This window comes from Saccostrea cucullata, unplaced genomic scaffold (genome assembly GCF_032062105.1).
Source record: "Saccostrea cucullata isolate Sc308-1 unplaced genomic scaffold, CSIRO_AGI_Scuc_v1 ctg216, whole genome shotgun sequence".
NCBI lineage: Eukaryota > Metazoa > Mollusca > Bivalvia > Ostreida > Ostreidae > Saccostrea > Saccostrea cuccullata.
This window is the reverse complement of record NW_026929284.1, coordinates 178,103-192,546: the sequence shown is the minus strand read 5'-3', so window position 1 is coordinate 192,546 and position 14,444 is coordinate 178,103. Positions and strand designations below refer to the sequence as shown.

The 14,444-nt window shown below is 33.3% G+C and overlaps 1 protein-coding gene across 3 annotated transcripts in view; it reads left to right on the top strand.

Annotated features, from left to right (window-relative positions):
• Window positions 1–2,048: 2,048 nt before the first annotated feature.
• LOC134280304 (uncharacterized) overlaps window positions 2,049–14,444 on the top strand; it is a 37,675-nt gene continuing 25,279 nt past the window's right edge. The window contains exons 1-4 of one of the 3 annotated variants that reach the window (XM_062762716.1): window positions 2,049–2,513; window positions 8,822–8,902; window positions 9,532–9,606; window positions 10,325–10,471. In XM_062762716.1, coding sequence (XP_062618700.1) covers window positions 2,238–2,513; window positions 8,822–8,902; window positions 9,532–9,606; window positions 10,325–10,471 — 579 coding nt within the window. In that variant the 5' untranslated portion in view covers window positions 2,049–2,237. Of the gene's footprint in view, window positions 2,514–8,593; window positions 8,633–8,821; window positions 8,903–9,531; window positions 9,607–10,324; window positions 10,472–14,444 lie in introns of those variants that run through there. The other 2 variants (XM_062762714.1, XM_062762717.1) reach the window with 2 other exon arrangements.

Here is a 14,444-nt window from a genome sequence, read left to right as displayed (position 1 = left end):
AATTAATGAAATCTTTAAAAATCTTCTTCTTTACTTCTGGACATCAAGCAGTCAAACTTTTGGCATGACTGCAATGAGCATTGAGTCCTCTACCAAAATTATGAAATTCATGACCCCAGGGTCAGGAGTTCTAGTGCAAGGGCGTGGCTATATTGATTATATAGTGAAAATGCATTATTTCTTTGAAAATCTTCTTCTCTGCTCCTGGGTATTAAATGAATTAACTAAGTACATAGTTATGATGAGCAAGAGTGCCTCTTCCAAAATTGTGAAATTCATGGGGCTCTATTGAGTATATAGTGAAAATACATTAATTCTTTGAAAATCTTCTTCTCTGCTCCTGGGTATAAAATAAACTAACTAAGTACATAGTTATGATGAGCAAGAGTGCCTCTACTAAAATTGTGAATTTTATGGCTCCAGAGTCAGGGGTTCTAGTGCTAGGATGGGGCTATATTGATTATATAGTGAAAATGCATTAATTTTTTAAAAATCATCTTCTCTGCTCCTGGGTATTAAATAAACTAAGCACATAGTTATGATGAGCAAGAGTACCTCTTCCAAAATTATGAATTTGATGGCCCCAGGGCCAGGGGTTCTGATGTTAGGGCGAGGCTCTATAATGATTATATAGTGAAAATACATTACATCTTTGAAAATCTTTTTCTCTGCATCTGGGTAATAAGCAGATGAACTACCTAATATATAGTTACGATGTGCAAGGGCTCTTCTTCCAGATATATGAATTTCAAGGCCCCTGGGTCAGGGGTATCATAGAGGAGGGTATACTTATATACTGAAAATGAATTGTTTGAAATCTGCTCCTTGGTATTACGGTTATCAAACATTTTTGATAAGCAAGTGTGCCTTTTCAAACATTGAGCAATGTGTGGAACTAGGGTCAGGGGTTCATGTGTGGTAGGGGCACTTCTGATTATTGCTGAATATATTACTGGTTACTTGAAATGCATTTTTTGTTCCCCTACCCTGCCTATGCCCAGTATTAAATAACCAAACTAAGCAATTGCCAAGTGTATAGTTATGATTAGTAATGATGCCTCTTTCAAAATTGTAAATGCCATAGCATCTAGCTTAAAACATGAACCAAATTCAATCATTTGAAAGTTGTTGTATGATGCTCAGGTGACCTATAACGCCCATGGACCTCTTGTTCTTTAAATAAAAAAAATATACTCCTACCTAGTTTATTATTAAGAAGGGATATATTTTTTTATTAAAAGAAAAATTAGTAATCGCCAGGTGCCTGCAGTCTAAACTTACCAAAAAACATGCCATATCTGACTTAAACGTGGGGGGGGGGGGGTATATATGAATCACTAGAGGTGGTGTTCTGCAAGTTTTTCTTCTAAATCTATCCACAGTTTTGCAAAATGTTCTTAAAGCAACTGAAAAAAAAATATTCACTGAAAGCTTGATTAGTTTAATTCAATGCATGCCATTTTCGAAATTAATCAAACTTGTCATCACTGATGTATATAGCCTGATCTAGTCCAATATACTGATACTATCAATGATAGTGTATTGAGGTGCATCTTCATAAAGGCAATATGGTTGGTTAGGAATACATAATTTATTTATTTATCTGTCTGTTTATTTTTAAATGTTTTCTTTGCTCAAAGATTAAGGGATTAATTATAAGTAGATATTTCTGTCCACTACACAATAAAATAAGACACTTTATGAGCTTGTCTGCCCTTCATTGTTTTTAGGCTAGGCTGTGATCTTTTCATACGTAAATTGATAAGGTGCGTGTAATATATATTCAATGTGTTTGACCTTATTATACATTTCATAGACTGTTTTATCTGCTAACGGTGCATTCATAAGTCTGGAACTTATAATCATGGGATTTTCTCTCAAGACTTGCTAACAAAAGGTTTTGCAGCCAGGGCTCAAGATTCATTCATCAATAATGAAATTTCAATAAGTAAGGACCAACACTAAAACAGACCACAAATATCCCATTAGTCACTTCCACGGTGTTACTTTTTTAATCTCCTTATTCAGTTCAATGAAATGTCACCTCAATGAACGAGACCTATCGTAATATTTATTGACTCGACATGGGACGTCGAGCAAACAGCTGAGTTGCTGATAACGCGCGTGACCTCTGGCCCGGAAGTTGTTGAACCAAACAGTTCGTGATGGAAAACAAAGAAGTTGGGATGTTGTGAGAGTCGATAAGAAAGTGAATTGTGGGTCATAACGGCATCAACATGTATTTGATGCGCACAAAGAAGCAATTAGAACAGGAGGAAAACAAAGAATTACTAGAAAAAAGAGAAAGACTTTTGGAGAAACAGTTTGCAGATGTTGGTAGGACCCAGGATTCGGCTGCTGTGGCTAATGCAGGAAAGAGTCCGACTAAGAAAAATGTTCAAAGTGACCTAAAAGATTTAAAAATTGAAGATTTGCCGGATGGAGCCTGTTATCGACCAAAAAGTGTTTTACAATCGGATGGAAAGGGCGATACTGCTATAAAATCAGTGGAGGTAAGTTACATCATCAGAGCATGTGGTTATTTTTAAAATTACAGCCCTCCAACGTGTTAAAATGAAGTTAATTTCAAGTTCTGATAGGAGCAGGGAAAATATCATAAATGTGTTTTATCTTAAAACTCTCTTATATTGGAAAGTTTTATCAGTAAGTTAAACAACAATAAGTCTATCAAATTACATACATGTGTTTTCTTATCATGCTTATCAAGTTCATATCGCCCCAAGGCAAAAGCGTCTAAGACTTAAACTGCTGTTTATATATGTAGGAGCATTGTATTTGAACTTATATTTCACTGCACGTGCTGCCTCTTAAACTTTATGTATTTCACTGAAGCAACTCTTTGATTAAATTTGTCATTAGTTAAATTTTGCTGTGTGAAATGACCATACACTGTCAGTCTGTTATTTGAACAATAATTTTCTCCTTACAGTGCAGGAAAAAGTCATGTGAATCTTATTTGAATATCAAACCACCAACATTAACAATTAGACTTGTTAACAAGATGCCCCATAAATATTTGCAATGGTTGAGTGATTTTGCATGATATTTTTGGTGCATTCTCAATTCTTGAATTGATAAATCAATTAACTGGCACTCGTCTGATGATAGAATGTTCTATCTTCTACACAGCATGTGTTATTGGTTATTGGGGTCAAGGTGTTTAAAAGTTCTAAAATTTTAATTGCATCTGTGTAATCTTATTCATATCAAGACAAAAGTTTTTTTTTCCTGGAGGTAAAAGGGATAAAATACCATGATCAAAGCAAAGACTTAAAAGTATTTACAAATTAATATATGCAGTCATACATAGTTGCATGCATTTGTCTTGAGGGGGTATATTTAATGACTTTGTAATTATGAAACAACAGAGAAAATTTTCATTTTGGCTGACTTATTAAAAAAAGGTTTATAACAATTTTGTAAGAACACCACACATACAGATGCCTAAAAGCAATCACTGTGTCTGTTCTTTTATTGTTTTGACATGCTGTGTATAAAAAAGTGCTTTATTATGCAATACATGACATGTATGAAGGTTTACTTGATTTTTACTTCCAGCATACACACTGGGTCAGCTTTTTATCTATACTAAATTAAAAGTACCAATCCATCCACAATAACATACCATCCATAGAAATTTCGTTTGTATTAAATATAAGAAAAGAAGTTGTATAATTGTGATGCTGTTGAGATAATCAAGGTTTTTAACAATTCCCACACTTTACAATCAATGTGATTGCATAAATACAGCTGTTCTCCTGTAAGCAAAGAGAGCTCAAAGCAGTACACCTGACCAGTTCATGTTCTAAGCAAATTGTGAAAGTTCCCATCACAAATACACTAATTTCATATTGCAGTACATTAACGTGTTGATAAATTAGTAAATTTATTAACAATATTCTTTTTAACCATTCCAATAACTAGAAGAAAAAAAGATTTATGATATTATCTGAATATTTTTAGATTTGTTCAAGGTTGCTCCAGTATCATATTCATACAACTTCATCATCATGGCTTGAATGGTTATTTGTTGGAATTGACAGATAATTGTAGAATGGATCCATACAAGGAAAACTCATAAGAAACCTTATCCTATAACTCAGTCATGCTTTATTGATGCACTAAATGATTGGTATAATAGTACTTATTTGTAATTTTCTTTAGAAATACACACAGTATGTTTAGTATAACATTAAAAATCATGGACTCACTCTTGTTATATGACTGGAGACATTACATCAGTCTGAGAATTTATTTTCTTGAGGTTTGGCAACATTTCTATCAGATCCTATGCATGGTGGAGAAGAATTTAAAATGAAAACTGCCTTAGATCAGTTAAAGATGCTGTTCATCAAATTTCAGCATAAGAATTGATAAAGCATGGCCATGTACTGTATATATGCAAGGTCACAGTTTACGTATATATAGAGAAAAAAACTTTCATATTTGATTTCACAAATACTTTAATTTTTAAGTGCTAGTGTGGAACTACAAAATGCTTTGATAAGATATATAGAAATAAAATATAGTGTGAGATACAAGTATGACACATATCTTTGTGTGCTCCTACAGAATGAGCTCATCTGGGTGATCAAAGCTTTGATGAACTGGTTTATTATTCTCTATACATAAGATCAAAGTTCAGAGAAAAAGATCGTAGCAAATTATATAAATATCTTTGAACGCGACATATATAAGTACATGTGGGGTATATGTTTATTGTTGTATAAATGTCCATGGATAGGACACAGCTACAAGTGGAAATGATCTCCCATACATCATATACATTCTGACTGTCAAGTGCATGCATTGTACAATCATGGCTACTGTACACATTGATCTTGTGAAAAGAGGATTTCCTGGCAATTCATCCAATGGCCCTCCGAGCTGATGATCGACTTACAAAAGAGCTACTGGGATGATTCTGTGTCTCCTTGTGACTTTGGGAATGAAGTCAAGAGGTTCATTGCAAGACTCATTGACAGACCTTTGTTTGGTAGCTGTAGCTCTGATGGATGCATACACTTAGATTGAGATGGTACTTGTGTGTCAGGAGTACAATAGTTCCTCCCTGTCTTATAGTGACTCACACCTCCACACTTATTGATTAGGAGAGATTAATTGAGCGAGTCATTCCTTTACAACCTCTACAGCTGTACCACTCTGTCCTGTACTGTTGTGACCTCTTTTCTAGTGTACACACTCTTCTATATTGGTCCTCTATATCACCGGCCACAGGTAAACTGGCTCTCTACAGGTCAAGAACCCCCCTTAACCCCAGTGTGGCCTAACCAGATATAAGTCATTTTCACTGACATTAGCACATGAAAGGAAAATTTGAAGTATTTAAATTGGATTTGGTGGTACAGGCTATTAGAGCTAGCCAGATGTTAACAGACCGAGATTACAGGCAGCTCTAATCTCAGGGGAGATATTCATCTTTTCAACAGCTCAAAAATTAAATGTAGAAACAGAAACAGCATTTTATGCTCCTCAGAGCTACTATTCTTTTGTTTGTTGTCTCCTTGTGTTTCTTAAGTGACTTAATTACAGACATCCTGTCCCCCTGATACATGAGAATGCTTTGTAGTTTTGTAGACCAACTGTAAGAGGCATGACACACTGTAACAGACAAACTGTCAGGAAGGTGCATTTCCAATGCATGTCAAATGTATTGACCTATTTATTTCACAAAAGTGGCCTAGACATGGCCTGTAGTCTATCAGTGCTGTACTGAAGACTTGATTCAATTATAGACTTATTAATGGTAATGTAATGAAGTTATCCTGGTTTATTAAATTCAATTACTGCCCAGCATATGTCTTCTCTGTCTGTACTGAGTTAGTCAGGAGAGGCTTGGTGGTCTGAATGAAGAACTCTGTGTACCTAGTACCTGGTTATTTGTGTCTATCTGTCATCCTTGATGAACAATTAACTCACTGTAATTAATTTTGATTCTGTAGGCTTTAGAGATGGGGTGCCACTGATTAGTGTATTGTAGATACAACTTACTTCATGCTGAACCAATTTCTTTGAGATCATGATGAATAGAAATACAAGTTGTACTTGTATTGCTAGTACTAAGATTGCAAAGTGAAGAATTATGATTGTATATCTGTAGCTCATCTCAATGAAGTTAAAATGAAATTATGTTTTTTACCTGGCAGGATCATTATCTACAACAAAGATTATTGAACAGGGCTATTTCTCAAGTGCTAGACCAAACTATACTTCCAGAAATGATTTAGTAATATAGCTTTCTAGTGGTCAATTGCTTCAGATGCTGGAATCCGGATAGAGCCATGTAGTTCACTAATTGCTTTAACGAGCATGGCTGAATGACGGTAAAGCAGTGGTGTGATGACTATGAAGCGATGGTGCGATATTGCGATGACAATGATGTGATATTGCCAATCATGCAATGGTGCAACAATTTGATGACAGTGGTGGCTGGTGGCATAGCACAATGGAGCAGTCATAAATGTCGCTTCATTGTCATAATACCATCAGTATCACACAGTTGTGTCATTGTGCTGTTGCTTCATTGTGCCATTTTCTCATCGTTTTGTTGTGCGTTGCATCACTGTCATGGCATAATTGCACCATCACTTCTTGATCATCACACTATCGACCCTGTCCAAACTTCACATGGTTCAAACCTGCAACATGAGGAATTACTCCTTACTCTGCGACTCTGGACCAAACACTCTAACCACTGCACCACTCAGGTGACAAAAGGCATTGTGGGAAACACTATGTTCGAAGACACAAAAGATTACTGACAATTGATATCTTTTTTATAATTAAGCTAAAAGGTTTTATATCTGTGCTGTAATAGATTTTCTTGATGTATATTCTGAGATATATTTTATCAAAAAGATAGGGAAAGAACCAGGGCAAAACAAAATAGAATATATGTACAAATCAAGATCATTGTTTTATTGAAGGCCATTGAACTTGTGGCACAGATAAAGACAAAAGAGGATGATACAAGATATACTCTGGAGAGTGAATGCCCTCGCTTTCTTTAAGTCCTGATGATGAGTTATATTATAATATTACTTTCACTTAATAGCCCGTGTATATTCATTAGATTTTAAGAGAAAATTTCAAGGAAATTACTTGGGGGAAATTATTGATTAAAGAATAGTGTCATATTAGTACACAAGAAATATAATTATCTTGGCCCTAACTGGAATGTTCTTTGGACTGAGTGATGTCCCTATGCTTAAGTGACTCACTATTAGTGTAGAAAAATCAAACTTAATCTGTTGTCTGGACAACCAGAGAAGGTATTAGCTTATTGATCACAGTGACACAAATAGATGCAAACAGATTGGGGCTATTTTTCATCTCCTTTAGGATCCTGTAAATGTGCTAGGGTGCTAACGTAGACAAATAAGTTATATAAAGCCAATTCTGGGCTCTGCGATATTTGTTAAAGTAGAAACATAATAATATCTATATCAAAGTAAAAATGTCAAGAAATCTGATAGTACCATCATCAAACTTGATAGTGTTCAGGAACTGGACTTAGAACTCAACTATGTTCACAGGGAAATGAGCTTTGAACATCCTTCATAATATCTGTTGAGTTGAATTAAGTGATGGAAGTGCCTGATGCAAGTCATTACCGGGTATCACATAAAGATGTCCTTACAGGATAGAAATACATTAATTGTTCTATGTAGTAATTAATACATGAACTACCACATCATGCTCCCTCTAGATGTCTAAGATAAGTATTCAGACACATGTCTCTGATATACAGTAAAACTTGGTTATAGCGAAGTCAATGGGACCTGTGAAATAACTTCGCTGTATCTGTAATTCGTTATATCTGTATATTATAAAGAAATTTATTAAATTTATATAGCTGGGGATCCAAGAAAAATTTGCTATGTCCATAAATTCGCTACATCCATGTTTGTACTAAACGAGTTAAACTGTGTAGAGAATTTTCACAAATTTTGTAAACATTTTTAACTGTCTTGTTCCTTTTTGACAATTATATCTACTAACAATAATGAATTAACTATAAGTAGAGCACTTCAGATGAAATGCTGCATATGATAGAAGGCCTGTTTCCATGTATTACTAAAACCAAGTGGCATACTTCTATAAATAAAGTCTTTGTTTTTAAATTATATATTGTGAACTAAAATGTGGTTTCACTGAGGATTCCAATACAACAGTTACTCTTTGTTTATGCACTTTTACAATTAACACCTGCAATTAAAAATGTTCAACATGATTGAACTTAAACAGGTAATCAGAAAAGAATTTCACCAGGTGTTTTAAGAAAACTCATTAACCTGGTAGAATCACAGATCATGAAATGCCTGTGTCTGCATTACGTGTCACTAAGACCATCAGTAGAGGAAATTCTAGGTGTCCAATTTCACAATATTTGGCATACCTGTGCTTTATAATGAAAGTGTAAATGATAATATTACACTACTGGTTGTAGGTGGACTTCTGGTGAATAATACAATGCGATATTCCTTTCATTGATGATTATTATAGACTTGATATGATATATCGGGACATTTTACTTCAGAAAATCAACAGTTCAGTTGAAGTTGACATGTATCTAGCTAACTTCAGTTTGGTATGTTTCAGATTATTCATCAATAATTACAATATAAAGATTCTGAGGTTGTCATGTTTTATATTTTATTTTTTATTAAATTGGGTCGTTTTATTTTGTAGTTTATTGGGTTGTTTTTGGTGACCGGAGCAGACCCCAATAGGAGGGCTGAATCTGACCTTGGTGTTATTATTATGTTTTATTTTGTAGTATATTGGGTCGTTTTCGGTGACCGGAGCAGACCCCAATGAGAGGGCTGAATGTGTCCAGAAACAGCTGGAACAGATGAGGGTAAGCCTACAGTTCTGACACACGGAAATTGCTAGCCATTTGAAAGGATATTTTTAACATGATAGATGGCCACACTTAAAGTAGGCTAATAAGCATGAACTATAGACACGACTCAGCATTACCATAATTTCTTTCTGTTATAACAGCTAGTTTTCAGGATAGGGGAGTTGAGGATAGAAAAAAATCCATAAACTTCATTTTTCATAAACTTCATTTTTTTCTTAGAAAAATTCAAATAGCTTTGCTGAAATAGGTGCCTCTCTCAACATCAAAAATGTTTAAATGCTTATAAGAAATTTTTTATTAATTTTTTGCAGCTTGAAATTAAAACCATCGCAATTGGTACTTTTTGAGATATTGTAAAATTTTAAAACCATGGAATTAAAACGATTGACAGTACCGGTATTTAATTTATTAAATAATTTAGAAATTTATGAAGTTCCTGTATATATAGTTAATATTTTAAGGGTCTATTTGACAACTTATAAAATTGAAGTTTCCAAATTAGATTTCCATTGAAAGATATATTGGGAAAAACAAATTAACTCCTGTATGAGAGATAGGAAAATATTTATCTTTAATTGTAGTGGTTACAGTTGGTGAAATTTATTTTCTGTTGTTTTTTGTAGAATTCTACAAAGAGCAAGAAGGTACTCCTGGTCATCTCCTTGTCTGGGATCAAGGTCTGCAGCAGTGATGGAGAGGTATAAGTCAAGATTGACTTCTTATGGGTCTAAATAAAGTCAGACCGGGCATACATGTGAATACATGTGTCAGTATAATTTTGTGAAGTATTTAGTGACCAATTACATCCATGTCTTGATTTAATCAGAGAATATTTTTTGCATTTCTACTTCATTTTAAGTCTGCACACTGAAGTACTGCATGTACATTAAAACATCGCAAGGTAAAATTGATCTTGATAAGTGCAGTTTTAGGGGTATTTATAGCATCATTAAGGTTGCCAAATAGATTCTTAATGATTAGGTCTTACACCATGTATTGATTTATCCAAGACGAAAACTGACAAGCTTATCAATGAATTTTTCAATTTTTTTTATTCTTCAGGATTTTAGATAAAACAGAAAAGCTTGAAAAATAGGATATCTCTGTTTCCTTTGCTTAATCTTGGAGAGGCAGCAATTCAAATTTTTACAAGTTTAATATTTAGAGATCTAATTGTACATCAAATACATGCATATGTTCATACTTTAAGGGTCAAAAGTATATATATTTCAAGGCAAGATATGTATTTAATATATTTCTAATAAAAAAATAAGTAATGTTAGGTTAGGAATTCCTCTTGTAGAAGATTATATCTGAAATGTAAAAAGTGCATATGCAAAATATTCATCAAGATCTGATATTAAATGGTGTTTATAAGTAAATGGTCATACTAAGAGAATATAATTTGTTCATTAGAGTGTCTACATGGCCCATGCTCTGAAGAGGATATCCTATGCCACCTGTGATCCTGATTTCTGCCAGTTTTCATTCCTGGCCAGAGAACCCAAAGCTAACCTCAGCATGCAGTTCTGTCATGCCTTTGTGACCAGTACCAAAGAAGAGGTGAGAAAATGCCCCTCCCTACCCCTGCTCTTCTCTTTCTTGTGAGTGGTGATTCCAAGATACTGTAAAATCATTAATTTTTAAGGAGTCAAGAAATTTTTGGTATGGGGGATTTGTTTTTGTGGTTAATGACTTGCTATATAGTAGAACAAAATTTCAGGGGGGGGGGGGGTTGAATTGAATTATACAACATAAACAACAAAAAATAAAATCTCTTGAAAATTAATTTTAGAGTACATGAACTCATTTCATCCTTATTTTATGCAGGTGTAATTTTCTTTGTATGTCAATTTTATTCACTGTCACTATTAGAGGAAAAGATTGACAAAAGCATTTCTATCAACTGAATAAATTTCTTTTAATTTAAAAGTAAACACTTGTTCAAATTGGCTCTTTTATTTAACTTTGAATTTTGAAGATAAGACTATCAACTTAAAATGCCAAGAGACATTGATAAATTACATGTATTGATAAAACCTTGAGATGCATTGCATAGCTTGCAGTGATTAAATTCTCCAATAACTCCAAGAAATGTCTGGGAATATGATTTATTCCTGATGAAAAGGCTGCTGAACTCAACAAATACTGCTTATAAATCTTTATGATGTAATATAATCTAGATAGAGATATGAGAAGTTTAGTAGCTGCATTATATTTCTGTATCTCTATTTATTGTGAAAAACTTGGTAGGTGTCCAAACTGCTGTCTCAATGCTAAGATAGCTTTTTATGATATCATAATATTAGAGCTATCATAATATTAGAGCTATCATATTTTGGACTAGAGTAGTTTGTGGAGGGGTTATCCAAGTTCATGTGGTGAATGGAGTCCAAGGTGTAAGAATGGTAGATGTTCATTGAGGACTTGACTGTGACACATCAGGAATTATAGCTTAGGGATATACTATAACACACTACTCACTTCCTGCTTGTCAGTTTTTGCGTATTTTTTTCATTTTATTTGTGTATTTGATGTAATAAGTGGACATGTGGCAAAATCAGTGTTGGTTCAAATATCCTCTCATGATCCTTTTTAAGGGGCTTGGCAGAGATAATATCCTTTATTATAAGTTATTTATAATTTTAGTAATAATGCAATAAAACAGACACGAAAACATTTTTTTCTTCCTGTCGAGTTTCAATTCAAATTGAAATATTATATTAATAAGAGTAGATTCAGTATCTAAGACATCAATGGTCCCAATATTTCTTTGAAAAGCTCAGAAGTATTATGGCCCAAACATACAAGGGTTAAGGAAATGGCATCAAGCATAAGGAAATGGTTAAAACTAACAGAGAGGTACTATGATAAATTCTGTAAATCATGGACAGTTTTGTGTGTTGACCCGCTGGACTTTATTACCTGTCATTATTACCTGCCGGTCACCTTGTGATGTGGGTGGGGAATAAGATAGGTCTGGGGCTTTATTATTAAGTCTTACACACCTCACAGAAAATGACGTCGTGACGTAATTACCTGTCAATCATGTCCTATCAGTGCTCTGTCAATCAGAAGTGTGTTACTGTAGTGTCTCTAGTAAGTACTAAATCAAGCTATATTAATATATGAAGAATATTTATATTGTTGTTTTTGCCATGATTGGTAATGATTTAAGGGTATTGGAGGATTTTTAGGGACTGATTTTTATACTTATTTCCTGCTTTTATCGGAATTATGGTGAGTGTTAATTCCTATCGGTGCTGTTTTGGTCATTTTTGATTGCTTGCCATTATTATTATGATATTGCCATTTTACGATATAGGTATGCCATAAACACACATAATATATGTAGGAAATGATTCTCCTTTTTGCTTTACAAAAGATTTAAATTTCAATGCAAAAATTTAAAAATTTTACAAAGTAAGTACAGTATTGGAATGTCATATCTTGTTAGGTAAATTATGTAATTTATCATATAGAAAGAGAAGCTTAAAGTTAGGAACTGTCTGATAATTTTAGCCTAGCTCATGGTAATAAATAATCAAACTTTGTTCAAAGTTATGTTTTAAGTATCTGGGTTCCCTCTTCAAGGTCAGTATTTCATTAATGACAAATAATTATAGATGAACAGAAGATGAATGTCGTAATAATTTAATTGAAGTTTAGTTGTCTGTAGTAATCTTTCAATACCTTTATTAAAATCGGTAAACATGGACTCGTACATTGAGATTGCCTTTGATCCTATTCAATATGGAAGATAATAAACTTAAAACATCAAAGAAAAAAAATCAGGGAATTCAATAATTATGTAAATATTTCTATTGACTACTACTTAGACCATTAGATTGCAGATAAAATTCTTTACTGAAGTCTGATAATTTCAGTAGCTATTGAAACAGATTCAATTTGCAATACATGTAGTTTCCTTTCTACCTTCTATTTTTGGTTACCGTAGATTAATTAATTTGAAAATAGCAATAATGTCTCAGAAGGTACAGGAACTTGAGAACTATTTTTGGTTGCAATTATAAATCCATACCGCTTTAATGATTCCATCAAAATGGGGAAATAAAAATCATTAAATCAGTTCTACGAACCTGGCATTCTGTAGGAGTTAGATAAGAATCAGATAGGACATGTACTATATATAACATTAGACAGTGGCAGTGCTGTGTAAGATGATTTATTTTATAATTTAACGACTGTTCTTTTATTATTGATTTTGTTCTGGGAATGTCCCAGTGTAACAAATGCTAATCACACATTTAGGGATCAAATTTCATTTGACGTATATCAATACATGCAGTTTTTTAGGAATGCATGATAAACTCGGAAATTTGGCCCCCAGAAGAGAGTCTGGTGTACTTAATAAGATCAATACAAAGTTTTATTTATTTTGCGTACATGTGTATTTAGTTTAGGATAGCAGTGATAGGATGCATAGACATCTTGACATTGGTGGAATAGGATGTGTATATGCATATAAATAATTCAGTTGAAAAAAAAAAAGTAGTGCCTACACAGGCTCCATAGGAAAACAAGACAGATTAGTAGGTTTAAGACTTTTCTTTTCCTTATGTTTTCATTCCATGCAAATAAATTTAGAGAATCCCACATAAACTATGAAATTATAAACAAATTGACCTGACAATAGACCACATCTCCTTTGTTTTTTCTTTCTCAAATTTTATGTTATCCTCATTAATTCTTTACAAAGTTCTTTATAATGTATCTAAGACTATTTTAATGACTGGTCATATTTCTAGATCAGTAATAACGTATATACAATATATAATTAGAAAATTGGAGCTGGTATGTTTTTTGTATTTGCACCAGCTTTTGATGAAGTTCATGAGAAACACATAGCTGTAAGTTTATGAGCATAGTCTTCTTTTGTAGCATTGATGGAAAATTGTTTATCTTGGGTAACATAAATATTTTATTACCTTTTTTCTCACCTTCTGTTCTGAGTTATAAATATAGGCATTCAGGTGATGTATTCAAGTCCCTTTAACAAGGTAGACATAACAGAGATCTGAAAGAAATATTAAGTAGCACAGGTCAAGTAAAAATTTGAATAAATGAATCATTGATATATGAAAAAATATAGATCAATGAGAAATAGATTTGGCAGTTTATCAGTGATATCTGCTTTGTTGTTCCAGGTTCTTCCCTTTCAATATAAAGTATTCAGAAATGGGGTTTGGTGGTTGGGTTAGAATGCACTAACCAGACACAAGTTTCTTATTTAGGTAATAGGTCATTTATATGTTTCAATTTGCAGCAGGTCTATATAAGTACCATGGGTACTGTAATCATATAATATACATATATTCTTGTCAATATTTTTTGTTTGGGGGGGGGGGGGAGAATGAACTTGACCATGTGAAAGATCTTTCCAAATACATAGTCTGAATCCACAGCCATGAAGAGATTCAATCATTATTTAACTGGGTTATTTCAAATGATATAGATATTTTGTTCTATTAATCGCTCAGTAACTTTCCTATTTGGTTATTATTTCTGGTATATG